Source organism: Dama dama, chromosome 7 (assembly GCF_033118175.1).
Source record: "Dama dama isolate Ldn47 chromosome 7, ASM3311817v1, whole genome shotgun sequence".
NCBI classification, from domain to species: Eukaryota; Metazoa; Chordata; class Mammalia; order Artiodactyla; family Cervidae; genus Dama; species Dama dama.
The window spans coordinates 11,589,225-11,601,462 of record NC_083687.1 but is presented as its reverse complement, the minus strand read 5'-3'; the positions used below and the strand labels follow the sequence as shown (position 1 = coordinate 11,601,462).

The following is a 12,238-nucleotide window of genomic DNA, read 5'->3' as shown; positions in this document are numbered from 1 at the left end:
CCTTAAGCAAGAAACTCACTTAAGAAGTGATTATCAAGATCACGGTAAACAGTTTCACTGAACAACCTTTGGTGAAAGAAAGGCAAAGAGTTCTGCCATTGCCCCTGCTCGATCCTCAGCGTCTTCCTATCCCGAAGTCCTATTCATTCCTGAGAGCTCATATTCCTATAGCAAAGGGAGCTGGCCTGCAGGCCCCTTCCTTGGCTTGTAGGTTAGCTCACTGTGTTGCTAGAACAAGAGTATTCCTAAATATCTGGGTGGAGGTGAATGTTGAATTAAGTGACAGCCTCCAAGAAACCTGCAAGGAAAGACACTTCTGTTTTAGGAGCCGCCGAGTCAGTTAGCACTCGGCATCTGTGATCCCTCTGTTAAACACACTTTACTGGCTGGTGTTATATCTTGATAATCTGGTCATTCCCATAGTCCCTGCCACCAGATGGGTGCCCAGTGGCAACAACTCCAATGTGGTCAAGCCAAGTAAAGCTATTTAGGTCGAATTTCCCACTAAGTCCACTTTCCCCCGCTTCTTGCTCCAGAAGCACAGGGACAAACCTGGTCCCAGTGACCTTGTAAGGAGGGGAACGGCAAAAGGAGCAGGCGCATAATCTCACCAGTTATCCAACCAAAGGACACAATACTCAGGAAAACCAGAATGAAGCATAATAAAAAATGACTCATCCTAGATGCCTTTTCAAGGCAAGAGAAGCCTAGAAAGAACAGTATGAAAGGTTTCTATGGAAGTGGTGATCACCAGGGACCCTGGAAGGAAAGAAAAGCATGAGTCTCTCTTTTCTCTCATGAAAACTTTGGCCGAGGGGCCTGGGACTACAAAGCTGACTCATACATAACTATCCGATGTGTTTACAAGACGGGGAACAGTCCCTTGGCCACAGTTAATTATCAAGGGCCAGGAAGGCAGCACAGCCACAACATCAAGTGAAACTGGGAAAGCAGGCACCCCAGGATGCATCAGTTTCTACTCCGCAGGACCACGGGAGGCTAGATTCCTGGAGTGGGATGAACAAAGAGCCCATCTAAGTCAGTGGCTAAGCCCACAGGAACGTGGTCAGTCAAAGCTGACTCAGCAACCCTGTGTTCTTCTTGCAAAGCTCCCAGCTCCCTCTAATGGGCATCACCGGTAAGTGCCTCAGATGGCAGCGTCTTCCTCCACAGGCTGGATTGGCCTACTTGTACCTAACAGTGACAGAAGTGAGAAAACAAACAAAAGCAAAGTAGCTCTGTCTGCAGGAGCACCTTGTGAGTGGTGCCTGGCATACATGCTCGCTGTCGCCACTGACAAGGAGTTCATCACACTCCCTGGTAACACCCACTCTGGGGGTGCTGCCACAAGGTCGGAAGGCCTTTCCAAAATCCATTCGGAAATGCTGGGACAGGGCAGGGCCAGAAGTCTAACAAAAGAGAACACCAAACCATCTGGCCATCCCTATGGCACTGATGAAAGGCCCAAGGATCACCAGGCAGCCAAAGGATCATCAAAATGGTCATAAGCCAGATTCTCACCAAAGGGAAGGGCCAGCCTCTCCCAACAGGAAGACGTAATATACACCTAAAAATATGCCCCAAGGTGGGACTACCACTGGAATCCTGCTACAGCAATGCCTGTTTATGAGAAGCACAATGCTCAAAACCTCAAACTGCGGTGCTGCCAGTGCAGATAGGAAGGGCCATGGGACCACATGGGATTCAGGCCTAGACTCACAGTAAAGCTCCAGGGGAGACAATGGGGGTGAGGAGTCTGGAGAACAATGTTCAAGGCTAGAAGGAGAAGCAAGTACTAGAGAAAGAGTCAGATGGGAAGGTTGATCTTTGAGGGAAAAATTCAGAGTTGTCCTCCTTCCACCATTTCAAAGCCTGTAGGGTTATAACTATGAGAAAAATGGGAATGCATATGCTAACATATCCACATCTGCTTAAGCCTTGCTATGACCCTGCTGAACACAGACTCTGTCCAAATCCAAGTGGATAACTTTTCAAGGGCAAATGGAAGGTCGACATGTACTCAGGGCAGACAGGAAGTTATTTAGTGAGCTCTTTCATCGATGGACCTGCTCTCTGGAAAGAAACAAACAATATATAGCAAACACCCCAAACACAGAAGCAGCACTGAGCCTAACACAAATAAAATGCTTCAATTTGCTCTAAGGACAACCAAGTAACAGAAAGATGCCAACAGGTTATACCGAAACTGAAAAACTAAAATTATCCCTCAACAAGATCAGCATAGTTAGACCACACTAAGCAAAGAGGGAGACAGGCGGAGGGGGCGCCCCCAGGAGAACGGGGTGGGGGGCGGACCAAGCCTCTGAGATGCCGCTGGCACTGGGGGCCACACTCCCCTTCCCCTGTTCCCCAGCAGAGCAGAGGTGACAGCGGAACCCCGGCCACATACAGGCCTCATTCCAGCAGCTTTCCCTCCGGCCGCCTCAGCCTCCCTGCTCACAGAGTCCCGGTCGGATGAGCGTCCGCTGGCCGTGCTGTCCAGGGACTGGCAGGAGACAGCGTTGTACAGCGCCTCATAGGGACCCTCCTCTTCCGTGCTGGTGTTAAAATCGAGGATCAGTTCAGTCACTGCTTTCTCCAGGTCACCTAAAGAGGGGTGGGAAGGTAAGAGAATTGGTGAGAGGAGGGCACAGTCTCGGACTTCCCACCACAGCAACAAGCCAAAGCCCCTCCAGTCACCTGAACTTGACCAGCATTGACCCAGAGCGGGAAAATAAATTACGGCTCTCTCTATGGACAAGACTAAATACAGAGTTTCATCTGCACTATATACTCTAAGAACTGAACAACATTTTCTCTAGTTCAAGATGGAACATTCGACATCAATGAAGGACATCTCCCAAGACTGTTGTAAATTCCGAAATACCTTAATATCATGACAGCATGAACTTACACCAGAAAATATAGCAAAGTACAACTGAAAAAACTTTAGTAATTCCTTTAAGTTCTTAACAAGAACCTCCATGTGCTCAAGCAAAACAGGGGATGGTGAAGTCTCTCTGAGATGGGGATGCTATGTGGCTGTGAGACTCACTTGCTAGGTAGCTACAAACCTCAGGGTACCTGAGATCCAAATGTGTGACTCTGTCTGCAAAGTAACCAGAGGTCTGGTTATAGACCGGGGATCTCTGGATCACTTGCAAAGAGTCAAAACTGTAACTGTAAAATCCCTGAAAGCTAAGAGCTTAGTGAACTACTAATCCCATTACCAGCAGATTATGAGGTCAAGAAAAACAATGTGACTGGGGAGGGGAACAGGGACTCCACGGGAAAGACAGGCTGGGAAGCCCTGAACCCTTGTATCTCTGCACTCCTCTGAAAAATCTTTCCTTTTTTAGTATGTGGCTTTGCTCTGTTTCTCTAGCCTTCCTCATTATGATCTGCATCTGGGAGAGGTGTCAGCCTGTGTTCTGTCTTTCTCATCCATAGGACCTAGGATCCAAAAGGGCTGCCCAATCAATCTGAAGAGGTGGATCCTGGCTAATGACGGAGAGGCTGGACTGCCCGTGCGAGCACCCAGACCACATTTGTTAGACAAATGATACATTACTAAAACCTGCCATATATAGCTACCAGATGACACTCATTAAATATTTACTGTGGGACAGCTACATTCAAGGCACCACAGTGTATGCTGGGGGGATAAAAAAAAGGTTTCACTGAGATTTGAGTTCATCCTGAGATCATCCTGTCTGTCACACACCCCAGGACAGCTCCCACGGAGCCAACTCTAAAAGCAGAGAATAAAGTGTGAAAGAAGACATCCACAGTTAAGGGCTAAGCTTTGCCCAAGAAAGCTTCATACAGTAGCTGAAAAAAAAAATGAATTTGAATATGAACTTAAGTACTCCCAATCCCCCAAAATATAATTTAAATGAAGGTTTTTCCATTCTGCCAAAGAATGTTCAATATTTAACCTTTTTCGAGCTAAGACCCCCCTGCAGGCAGAGAAGGGCTGACTCACCCTGAGACTTCTGGGATATCGAGTCCAGGTTGGAGATGAGAGGTGGCTGGGGTGTAAGGGTTTTGTCTACCTCTTTTGCACTTCTTTTTCCAGTCATGTGATCTACATGGAAAGACAAAAAAAAAAAAAGCTGTACCAAATACCAATGTCTTGGTTCACCCAGCTGGTCCTCTGGTCGGCCAGGCAGGGAGATGGACCCATACCTTCGATAAGTGCCGCTATCTGCTGGCTCTTCTGAGACGGCAGCTCCCGGACGGTGTCCAGCGCGGTCAGTCCACGGTTATCTTTTATGTTGACATCAATTCCTAGAAAGGCACACCAGGTGGACCAGGGGAGTGAGGATTTTCAAGCAAGGGTCAAACTTCAGGACACCTAATGCTCCCAAGAGGCACAACCAACATTTTCATCCAAAGCCATTTTATCCAGCTATTCAAGAACAATTCGTACATTTGCAATCAACCACTGGAGATATACACATTGGGTTCAAAGGCAGCCGGCAAAAATCCCCCTCTGGAGATCCTCGGGGGCAGCGATCCCCACCCTGGCATGCTGTGTAGACAAGAGCACTGCCGACCTCTCACCTGCAGCCAGCAGGATTTGCACCACATCGGTCTTGCCAAACAAAGCAGCCTCATGCAAAGCACTGCCCTTCTCCGTCTGGAAAGCAAACGAGAGCGCAGAGCAGGATGTCATCAGACAGTGACTCAGGTTTGGCGGGGCTTCACATGACAAACGGGACACAGACGAGAAGGGACAAGAAAAAATAAACCACACGAAGCTCTCTGTCATTATCTTTCCCACTTTTCGGGTCTGGATTCCAAAACCACAATCGTGGCCCACACTTGGTAGAGGGTGTTTGATGTGCCACCAGGAGGCCACATATGAATAACTGCATGGTCACCCTCAGAGCCACCCACAGGTGACACTCCTCAAAACCCCACCTTCCTGGGGGGAAGGAATGATGAGAAGAAAAGGACAAGGGGGTGAAAACGCTGTAACTTCCATTGTGGTCTGGTGGCTGCCAAGCCTAAGGAACGGCCGTCCTGAGGGAGAAAGCTACCAGCAAAGGGGAAGGCTGTGTCCTGCCGGCAACACCAAGATGATGGGACTTTGGAGGTGCAAATGGTGGCAGCGGGAGCACAGGTAGAGGAATATAACGAAAGCTTTCTAATTTCAAGAGGGCGTCCATAAGCACATCTTTTCAGGGTATAACGCCATGTATTACCCCTGAAAAGAAACGAAAAATAACAGACTCACTGGAGGAGTTTGTCTCTAAAGTTTCGTGTTACAATGAGTCAGCAGCTGGAAGCATCTGACAAGGTGATGTGAACCGAGCTAAACAGGAACACAGCCCAGCAGCACGGAGCTCGTGCCTTCTCCGACAGCACTAGGTCCCCGGGCCCGGGGCGCCGAGTGCCCCGCTACCTGGTAGCTGCTGTCCATGCCGGCGTCCAGGAGGACCTGCACCACGGCCTTGTGGCCGTTCCTCGCCGCCAGGTGTAGAGGGGTGTGCTTCTTAGTGTTGCAGCTCAGGAGGTTGGGGTGTGCGTTGAGGAGCATCTTCACCACCTCCAGCCTCCCGTAGAGTGCGGCCAGGTCCAGAGGCGTCTCAAACTTGTTGTTGCGCATGGTGGGGTCAGTCAGCTCCTCTAAGAGGACCTTCACCACCTCCGTGTGGCCGTACTGCGCTGCACAGTGCAGGGCCGTCTCGTTGTCATTGTTCTAAAGAGTTAACAGGCGGGTGACCGTCAGAAAGGCGACCGGCAGGCAGATGGGCACACACTGGGATAATCACGTGTAAAACCATTGAAATTTAAATGAGAAAAATAGCAGCAATACTCAGGGACTAGTAGAACTATGTCAGAATCCAGACAGACTCTGCTGCCAGCAAGGCCAACTGCTCTGATCAGCCTCAGTTACTGCCAGAGGGGAGCAGTCGGCTCCTTAGCCTTTGCAGTCTCCCCTAGGCCACGTGGACACGTCTCCAGACGGCATGGAAAGCCACCTTGGGAGCATGGCACGCCGCGGGGAGCAGCCCTGGCACAGATGAACGCCCGTGATATCACTGCCATTGACTCATTTTAAACTTCGACTGGTTTTACAATTTCTATCGAGCCAACCCCGTGGTCCTGATTTTGGATCTATTGACCATCCATTGCCTCGCACACAAGCTTTTTAGAAAGAGCTTGTCATCTGCATAGCTTCTTACATGCAAATCAATCGGCCAACAATGAAAGTAGCAGAGCAGAGCACCCAAGATCACTTTCAACATATCAGCCAACAGCCACTGCCAAGGGACGGAGGTGCTTGAGCGCAGTCTGAGAGACACGTAGGACCCAAAGGCTGCCCTGAGCCTGCTCCAGAATTCTGCCCCAATCACCGCATGCAGGATCTGCAGCTGTGCAGGGAAGGATTTCTTAGGTAAGAAAGGTACAATCAGACACTGGAAAATTTTGTGTGAGAGGTGCAAAATATTCAAGACTGGAACGCTGCCATTAATTCAAATTCACAGCCCCATGGTCCTCTGATGCCAATTTTGTTTCAGACTAAAGGCAGAACCTTAGATAAAACAGGACAAGTTTGTGCTTTATCAACTATCAGAAGCAAAATGTTAATCATTGCTCTTTCTTTTACTACTATTGACAATGTATAACTAGAGTAGACAGAGAGAAATTTTCATGACCTCTCCTTTTTTAGAGGCATGAGCGAAAATGATAATTCTCTCACAGGATTTTGCGATTCCTGAATTTATCCAGGAGACTTCTGCCATTTGGGGGAAACAAAGCTTCCAGGGGTGTGTGTCCTTCACATCAATATAATGCACCTTTCAGTGGTCAAAAAGTAAAAATTAAATGTTTCCACAAAAGCTTTAAATCTATTAATATATTCAAAGTAATAAACTAGGAGTTACCCAAACATGCATGCAATTCCATCTGCTTTTGATCTGGCATTTGACTGCATCATTTTTTCCAGCTACTCCAAGTGTATCAGAAAGATCCAGAGCTACTAGGAGCAGGGCCCCCAAAGGCCAGAATGACAGCAAAGAAATTTTTAAAAATGAAACAAGGACAGAAAGGGTGGTAGCAGGAGCCACATGCAAAGATAAATGCACACAGATAAACACAGGGAGCAGCACTGAGCTCCAACATAGCTCTGGGAGAGCGGCCGCTGAGAAGGTACAGACAAGACCTCTCTGGCCACAGAATACAGCCAGTTAGCAATGGTCTCCTGTGATACAGTGGGGTCCAAGGGGTCAATTCCATGTCAACCCGGAAGTCTAGAGAGCAGGAGAAACGCTGGGCCAGAGGTAAATCCTTGGGGCTCCTGTATCAAACACACCATTCAGGCCACCCATGCGCCCATTTGCTATCAGGCTATGGCATGAATAAAACTTAGAGCTGTCACTTCACTTGCTGACGAGAAGCAAGGACAGCTACAGCAAAGAAAACTCATAGGAGCTTCCTGTACAGGGATCCTGGGGCAGAGTTGCGACCCGAGGAAGTTTAAAAGGACTCTCCGCATTTTAGATCTCAAGATTAGCATGACAGCAAGGGCCAAGAAACTCAGCTTATTATTAAAACTCCAGTCCAGAAAAACTCATTTACTCTAAAGTAGACACTGCTGTCTCTTTTATATCCAAGTTGTCTCTCAACAACCAGAATAATCTGTAAAAAGTATGTCATTAGGGCCTGAAGAACCATAAAACTCTGAACTATCTGGCGGAGGGGGAAAGAAGCCTTCTCTGGGTTTCTGCAGAACTAAAGCAGCTACCACAAAGCTGTCTCACTAAAGGCACAGTCTTGATCCCCACCAGGCAAACTGTCTTGCGTGTCTATGTTAAAAATGGCCTAACCACAACCCTGTTTATTTTCAGAGTGTAGGAAGCATCTTGTTTATGCTTCAGTCTTGCCAGAAATGGTCTGGTAACGACAGTACTCTTGAGTTTACGTCTGTGGTGACCACATATCTTGACTATTGAACATGGGCCATACCACTTCCCCTTGGAGCCTGACAATTTTCAGGGCAAGAAGTCACTAAGTTTTGGACTCACGGACCCACAAAAAGCGGCAGGGGGTACTCCAAGGAGGGTATAGACTCCCAACCACCTGGAATCTTTCTTTTTCACACCTTTCAAGCCACACCTTGGGTGCACACCCCAAGAAATCTGGACTAAGCAAGGGGACGGAGATGAAATACCCAAATTTTCCCCAAAGGCTTTGCACAAACTCTCCGTTCCTGTTTATCTTGAAGTCCATGTTCATTTTTTCCTTGCTAGGTCATTACTTAAAAAAATCTCAGTACCCTTTACACCTGGAGACCTCACTCAATGCATAAATCCATTACTTACGTGTTTTACACACACACACACACACACATGCACAATACAAGCAGCAGAAAACCATCTAGAAACATTTCCATGGCCTCTTCTCTCTGGGAACTATTCAAAACCATCACTTCTCAGTCCTTGGATCATAGTCCAACTGCACTCTTGGCCACTGATGATAGATCTAAGTTAGAGACACTGGGGCTACAGCTCCCAGGTCTCACCATGGTACAGGCCCTGGAAATATACCCACATTGTAACAAAAGGATGAAGTGAGTCTATGGAGGTTTAGAAGACAGGGGAAAAGTATGAGGACAAAGTCCATCACGTGGACCGCATGGAAGAGGAGTCAGACTTACTCTGCAAAGCTCTTAAGGCACTACTCTGACCAACAGATGGAAGGTTTAGGAAAACAGACATCAACAATGGAATCCAAAAGGAGGCTTCCAAGAGTGATTCTGTTTACTACGAAGAGAAACAAATAAGGCCCACTTTTTAGATGGGAAAAGAGAAATCCTGCTCTGGTGGAAAGTTAGCCTAGATCAGTGGTTCTTAAACAAGCTTTGTTTTAGAATTACATGAAAGCTTAAAGGGAAGTAATACTGAGCCCCACTCCAGGACTGCTAAGGTAGCACCTTGAGAGTGAAGCCCAGGAAAACTATTATTAAACAGGTTACCAACCTAGCAGACACCAAATTAACCAGGCAATCATTCATTATGATCAAGAACAAAACAAACTGACATCATGTGCCCTGTGGTGTGATGCACTAGAAAGGAAGGACGGAACATCACTCTTGTGGTGTTACTGCCAAGAATGTACAAGCTGAACCTAAGCATGAGGAACTATCAGCCAAACTCAAAGTGAGGGACAGCCTACAAAACTGCTGGCCTATACTCTTCAAAAATGTCAATGTCATGAATGACTAGAAAAGGCTGAGGACAACTGTTCCAGATTATGTATGATCCTAGACTGTATCTTGGACCAGAAAAAGAAGTCCCTCTAAAGGACATTATTGAGACACTTGGTGAAATCCAAGCATTGATTTCATATTAGATAATGGTATTGTATCAATGCTGAATTTTATGAATTTGATAACTGTATTCTGGTTATACCAAGTGAATGTCCTTATTCTTAGAGGAGATATATGCCGAAGAATTTGGGATTAAAGGGTCATGAAATCTATGACTTAATCTCAAATGGAAGCTGGAAGTGAAGTCACTCAGTCGTGTCCAACTGTTTGCGACCCCACAGATTGTAGCCTACGAGGCTCCTCCATCCATGGGATTTTCCAGGCAAGAATACTGGAGTGGGTTGCCATTTCCTTCTCCAGGAGATCTTCCCAACCCAGGGAATCTCAAATAATTCATCAACTACAACAATTACATACACACACACACACACACACACACACACACACACGAGAGCACAAGAGTGTGCACACGAAAGATGGTGTAAGCACGCACAATATCAAAAAGTGTCAACAACTGGTGAATCTAGCAGAAGAGTATAATGCAGTTCACTGAATTATTCTCGCGACTTCTTTGTACGCTAGAAATTTTTTCAAAATAAAAAAATGTTATAAAAGCTTGCTGGTGATTCTGATGCAGCCAGACAAGCTGATGCACTGCTGGAGACAACTGGTCTAGAGAACGTCCAGATCTCTTCCAGCTCTAAAACTGTGGATTACTTTTAAGGGTCTGGAAAAAACCAGATCTTCCATAAAGTTAATTTGACTACTGCTCATCTTATGCTATTTAGACTAAGTCAAAATTGTCTTAAAAGGGAGTAAGTAAACAATTTTAATAGTTTACCCTTCGCTAAGGATGACATACATTTGGACTGGTTTATGTTGACTTGCCAAAACAGGAAAGGTTCTGTAGAGTGAAGAGAAGATAAAACCTCATGAAAACTACCTCTGCTCCCAGGATGGGCATCTACAACTTCTTATGTCTACAGGTGCCTGACAGGACTCAGCATACAAATGTACTTTAGCAAAAACAATTCTTAGACACACCAGGTCAATAAAAACCCACTGAGTCAGGAATAAAACCTAGGGAGGTTAGAATCTTATCAGCCTGAGAAGAGTCTGCATTCCTAGCACAACCCAAACAGCTTTATCCTTTAATGGAGTTTACGTTGTTTGGCCTCTGAGGGGTTGGTGGGTGGGGTAGAGGCAAAGGGTAACACAGTTGGCCCCTCCCATCCACCCTCCCATCCTCTGAGTTCTTCATCGGAGGAGTCAACCAACCATGGGTCAAAAATATTCAGGGCAGGAAGGGAGTCCAGAAAGTTCTAAAAAGCAAAACTTTAATTTCTCACATGGCAACTAGTCTTTTTTCAGCCACATCCCACAGCACATGGGATCTTTGTTCCCCAACTAGGGATCGACCCACACCCCTTGCATTGGAAAGGCAGAGTCTTAGCCACTGGACTGCTAGCAAAGTCCTCATGTGGCAACTATTTATACAGCACTTACAGCATATTATTATATTACGTTGTACTGTTAGGTATTATAAGTAATCTAGAGAGGATTTAAGGTGTACAGGACAGAAGTAGGTTACATGCAAATACTACACTGCTTTATTATAAGGACTTGAGTACAGTATCCTCATGGGTCCTAGAACCAATATCCTCATGAATACTGAGGGAAGACTATTTCCAAAGAGAGAAGTAAGTTCTTATTCCATTTAGACTAAGTTTCTTTTATGTGTGTAAAATCAAGGGATAGGAAAATCTGCTTTTAAGAACCAAAGTCATGCCCTTTAATCAGAGCTTTATAAGCTAACTAACCAACCACCAAGTGGGAAACAATCACTTCAAGGTGTCTCCCTGCAAAACAAAACCTTGAATGGACCAATGGAGCGATGCTGCATTAAGTGACCCCCACTAGTAACAAAGAACAAATTCCAAAATGGCCTTTCAGAAATGCCCATGATGTATACCTCCTAAAATCAGAAACTCAAATACTACTACTGATCAGATATTTTTACTTCATGTACATGATCTTATTTGAACTCCGATAATACAGCCAATTAGATGGTAAATCCCATTTTACAGAAGAGGAAACTAAAGCTCAGAGAAATAAAGTAACTTGTTCAACTCAACACCAGTAAGTGGTACCACAGAATTCATACTTGGATCTGACTCGAAAAGAAAGACCTTGATCAATGAGGGTTTTCCACTATGCCACACTACCTCCAAAAAAAAAGAAGAAAGAGCACCCCTCTTGAAGATTAGAAAACAGAATTGGAAGTGTGGTTAAGAACAAAATCTACCATGTTTCACCACCCCAGATCAAACTGCTTCTCCACCATTAGGGCCCGAGAGCTGAGGGCAATTTCCTGTAGAGCCTGCTGAGGTCCAGCCCATAGGGAGTTCATCTGCTAAATCAGTGTCTCTTACTGAAAATCATGAAATATCTGCCTTGCATTTGGAAACACACAGAAGGACCTCACGTTTCCCTTCCCAGCGGCTGCTGAACTCAGAGCAAGTGAAAGGGAGCTGATGTGAACAATGCAGTGACTCAACCAGACTCCAGATTGTTGCCAAGAAGCAAACCTCATCTGGATGAAAACCCGAGTCAAAAACAGCAGGTGAGAGGACAGAGAAGAGAGGCTAACATCATCACCCAACCCACCAGCTTTGCCTCCAGAGGCAGTAGAGGCCCAAGGCTGGATGTTCATCACTACATCAGCCCATTATCTATCCCAGCCTCAGGGAGGGAGACTCAAGGCCAGTACCCTGCTTGGTCTTGCAACTTCATTTCCTATTTCTGAGCTGTTCTAAGAGCTAAGAGTGTCCAAGCAGAGAAAGAAGCTATGGCTAGGGAGAAGAGACTGAGGCTTTAAATAAAGATTCAGGCGCAACTCAAAGAAAAGAGAGGGAAACCACACCAGCAGCTTTTAAGGGTAAAACAGAGTCACCCACA

At 46.1% G+C, this 12,238-nt stretch overlaps 1 protein-coding gene across 8 annotated transcripts in view; it reads right to left on the bottom strand.

Moving 5' to 3' along the window:
• ANKS1A (ankyrin repeat and sterile alpha motif domain containing 1A) overlaps window positions 1-12,238 on the bottom strand; it is a 166,563-nt gene that overhangs the window by 82,402 nt on the left and 71,923 nt on the right. For 6 of the 8 annotated variants that reach the window (XM_061146496.1, XM_061146495.1, XM_061146497.1 and 3 more), the window contains 5 exons: window positions 5,411-5,707; window positions 4,567-4,642; window positions 4,189-4,290; window positions 3,986-4,087; window positions 2,411-2,607 (listed from right to left, as the gene is read on the bottom strand). In XM_061146496.1, coding sequence (XP_061002479.1) covers window positions 2,411-2,607; window positions 3,986-4,087; window positions 4,189-4,290; window positions 4,567-4,642; window positions 5,411-5,707 — 774 coding nt within the window. Of the gene's footprint in view, window positions 1-2,410; window positions 2,608-3,985; window positions 4,088-4,188; window positions 4,291-4,566; window positions 4,643-5,410; window positions 5,708-6,896; window positions 9,936-12,238 lie in introns of those variants that run through there. The other 2 variants (XM_061146502.1, XM_061146498.1) reach the window with 2 other exon arrangements.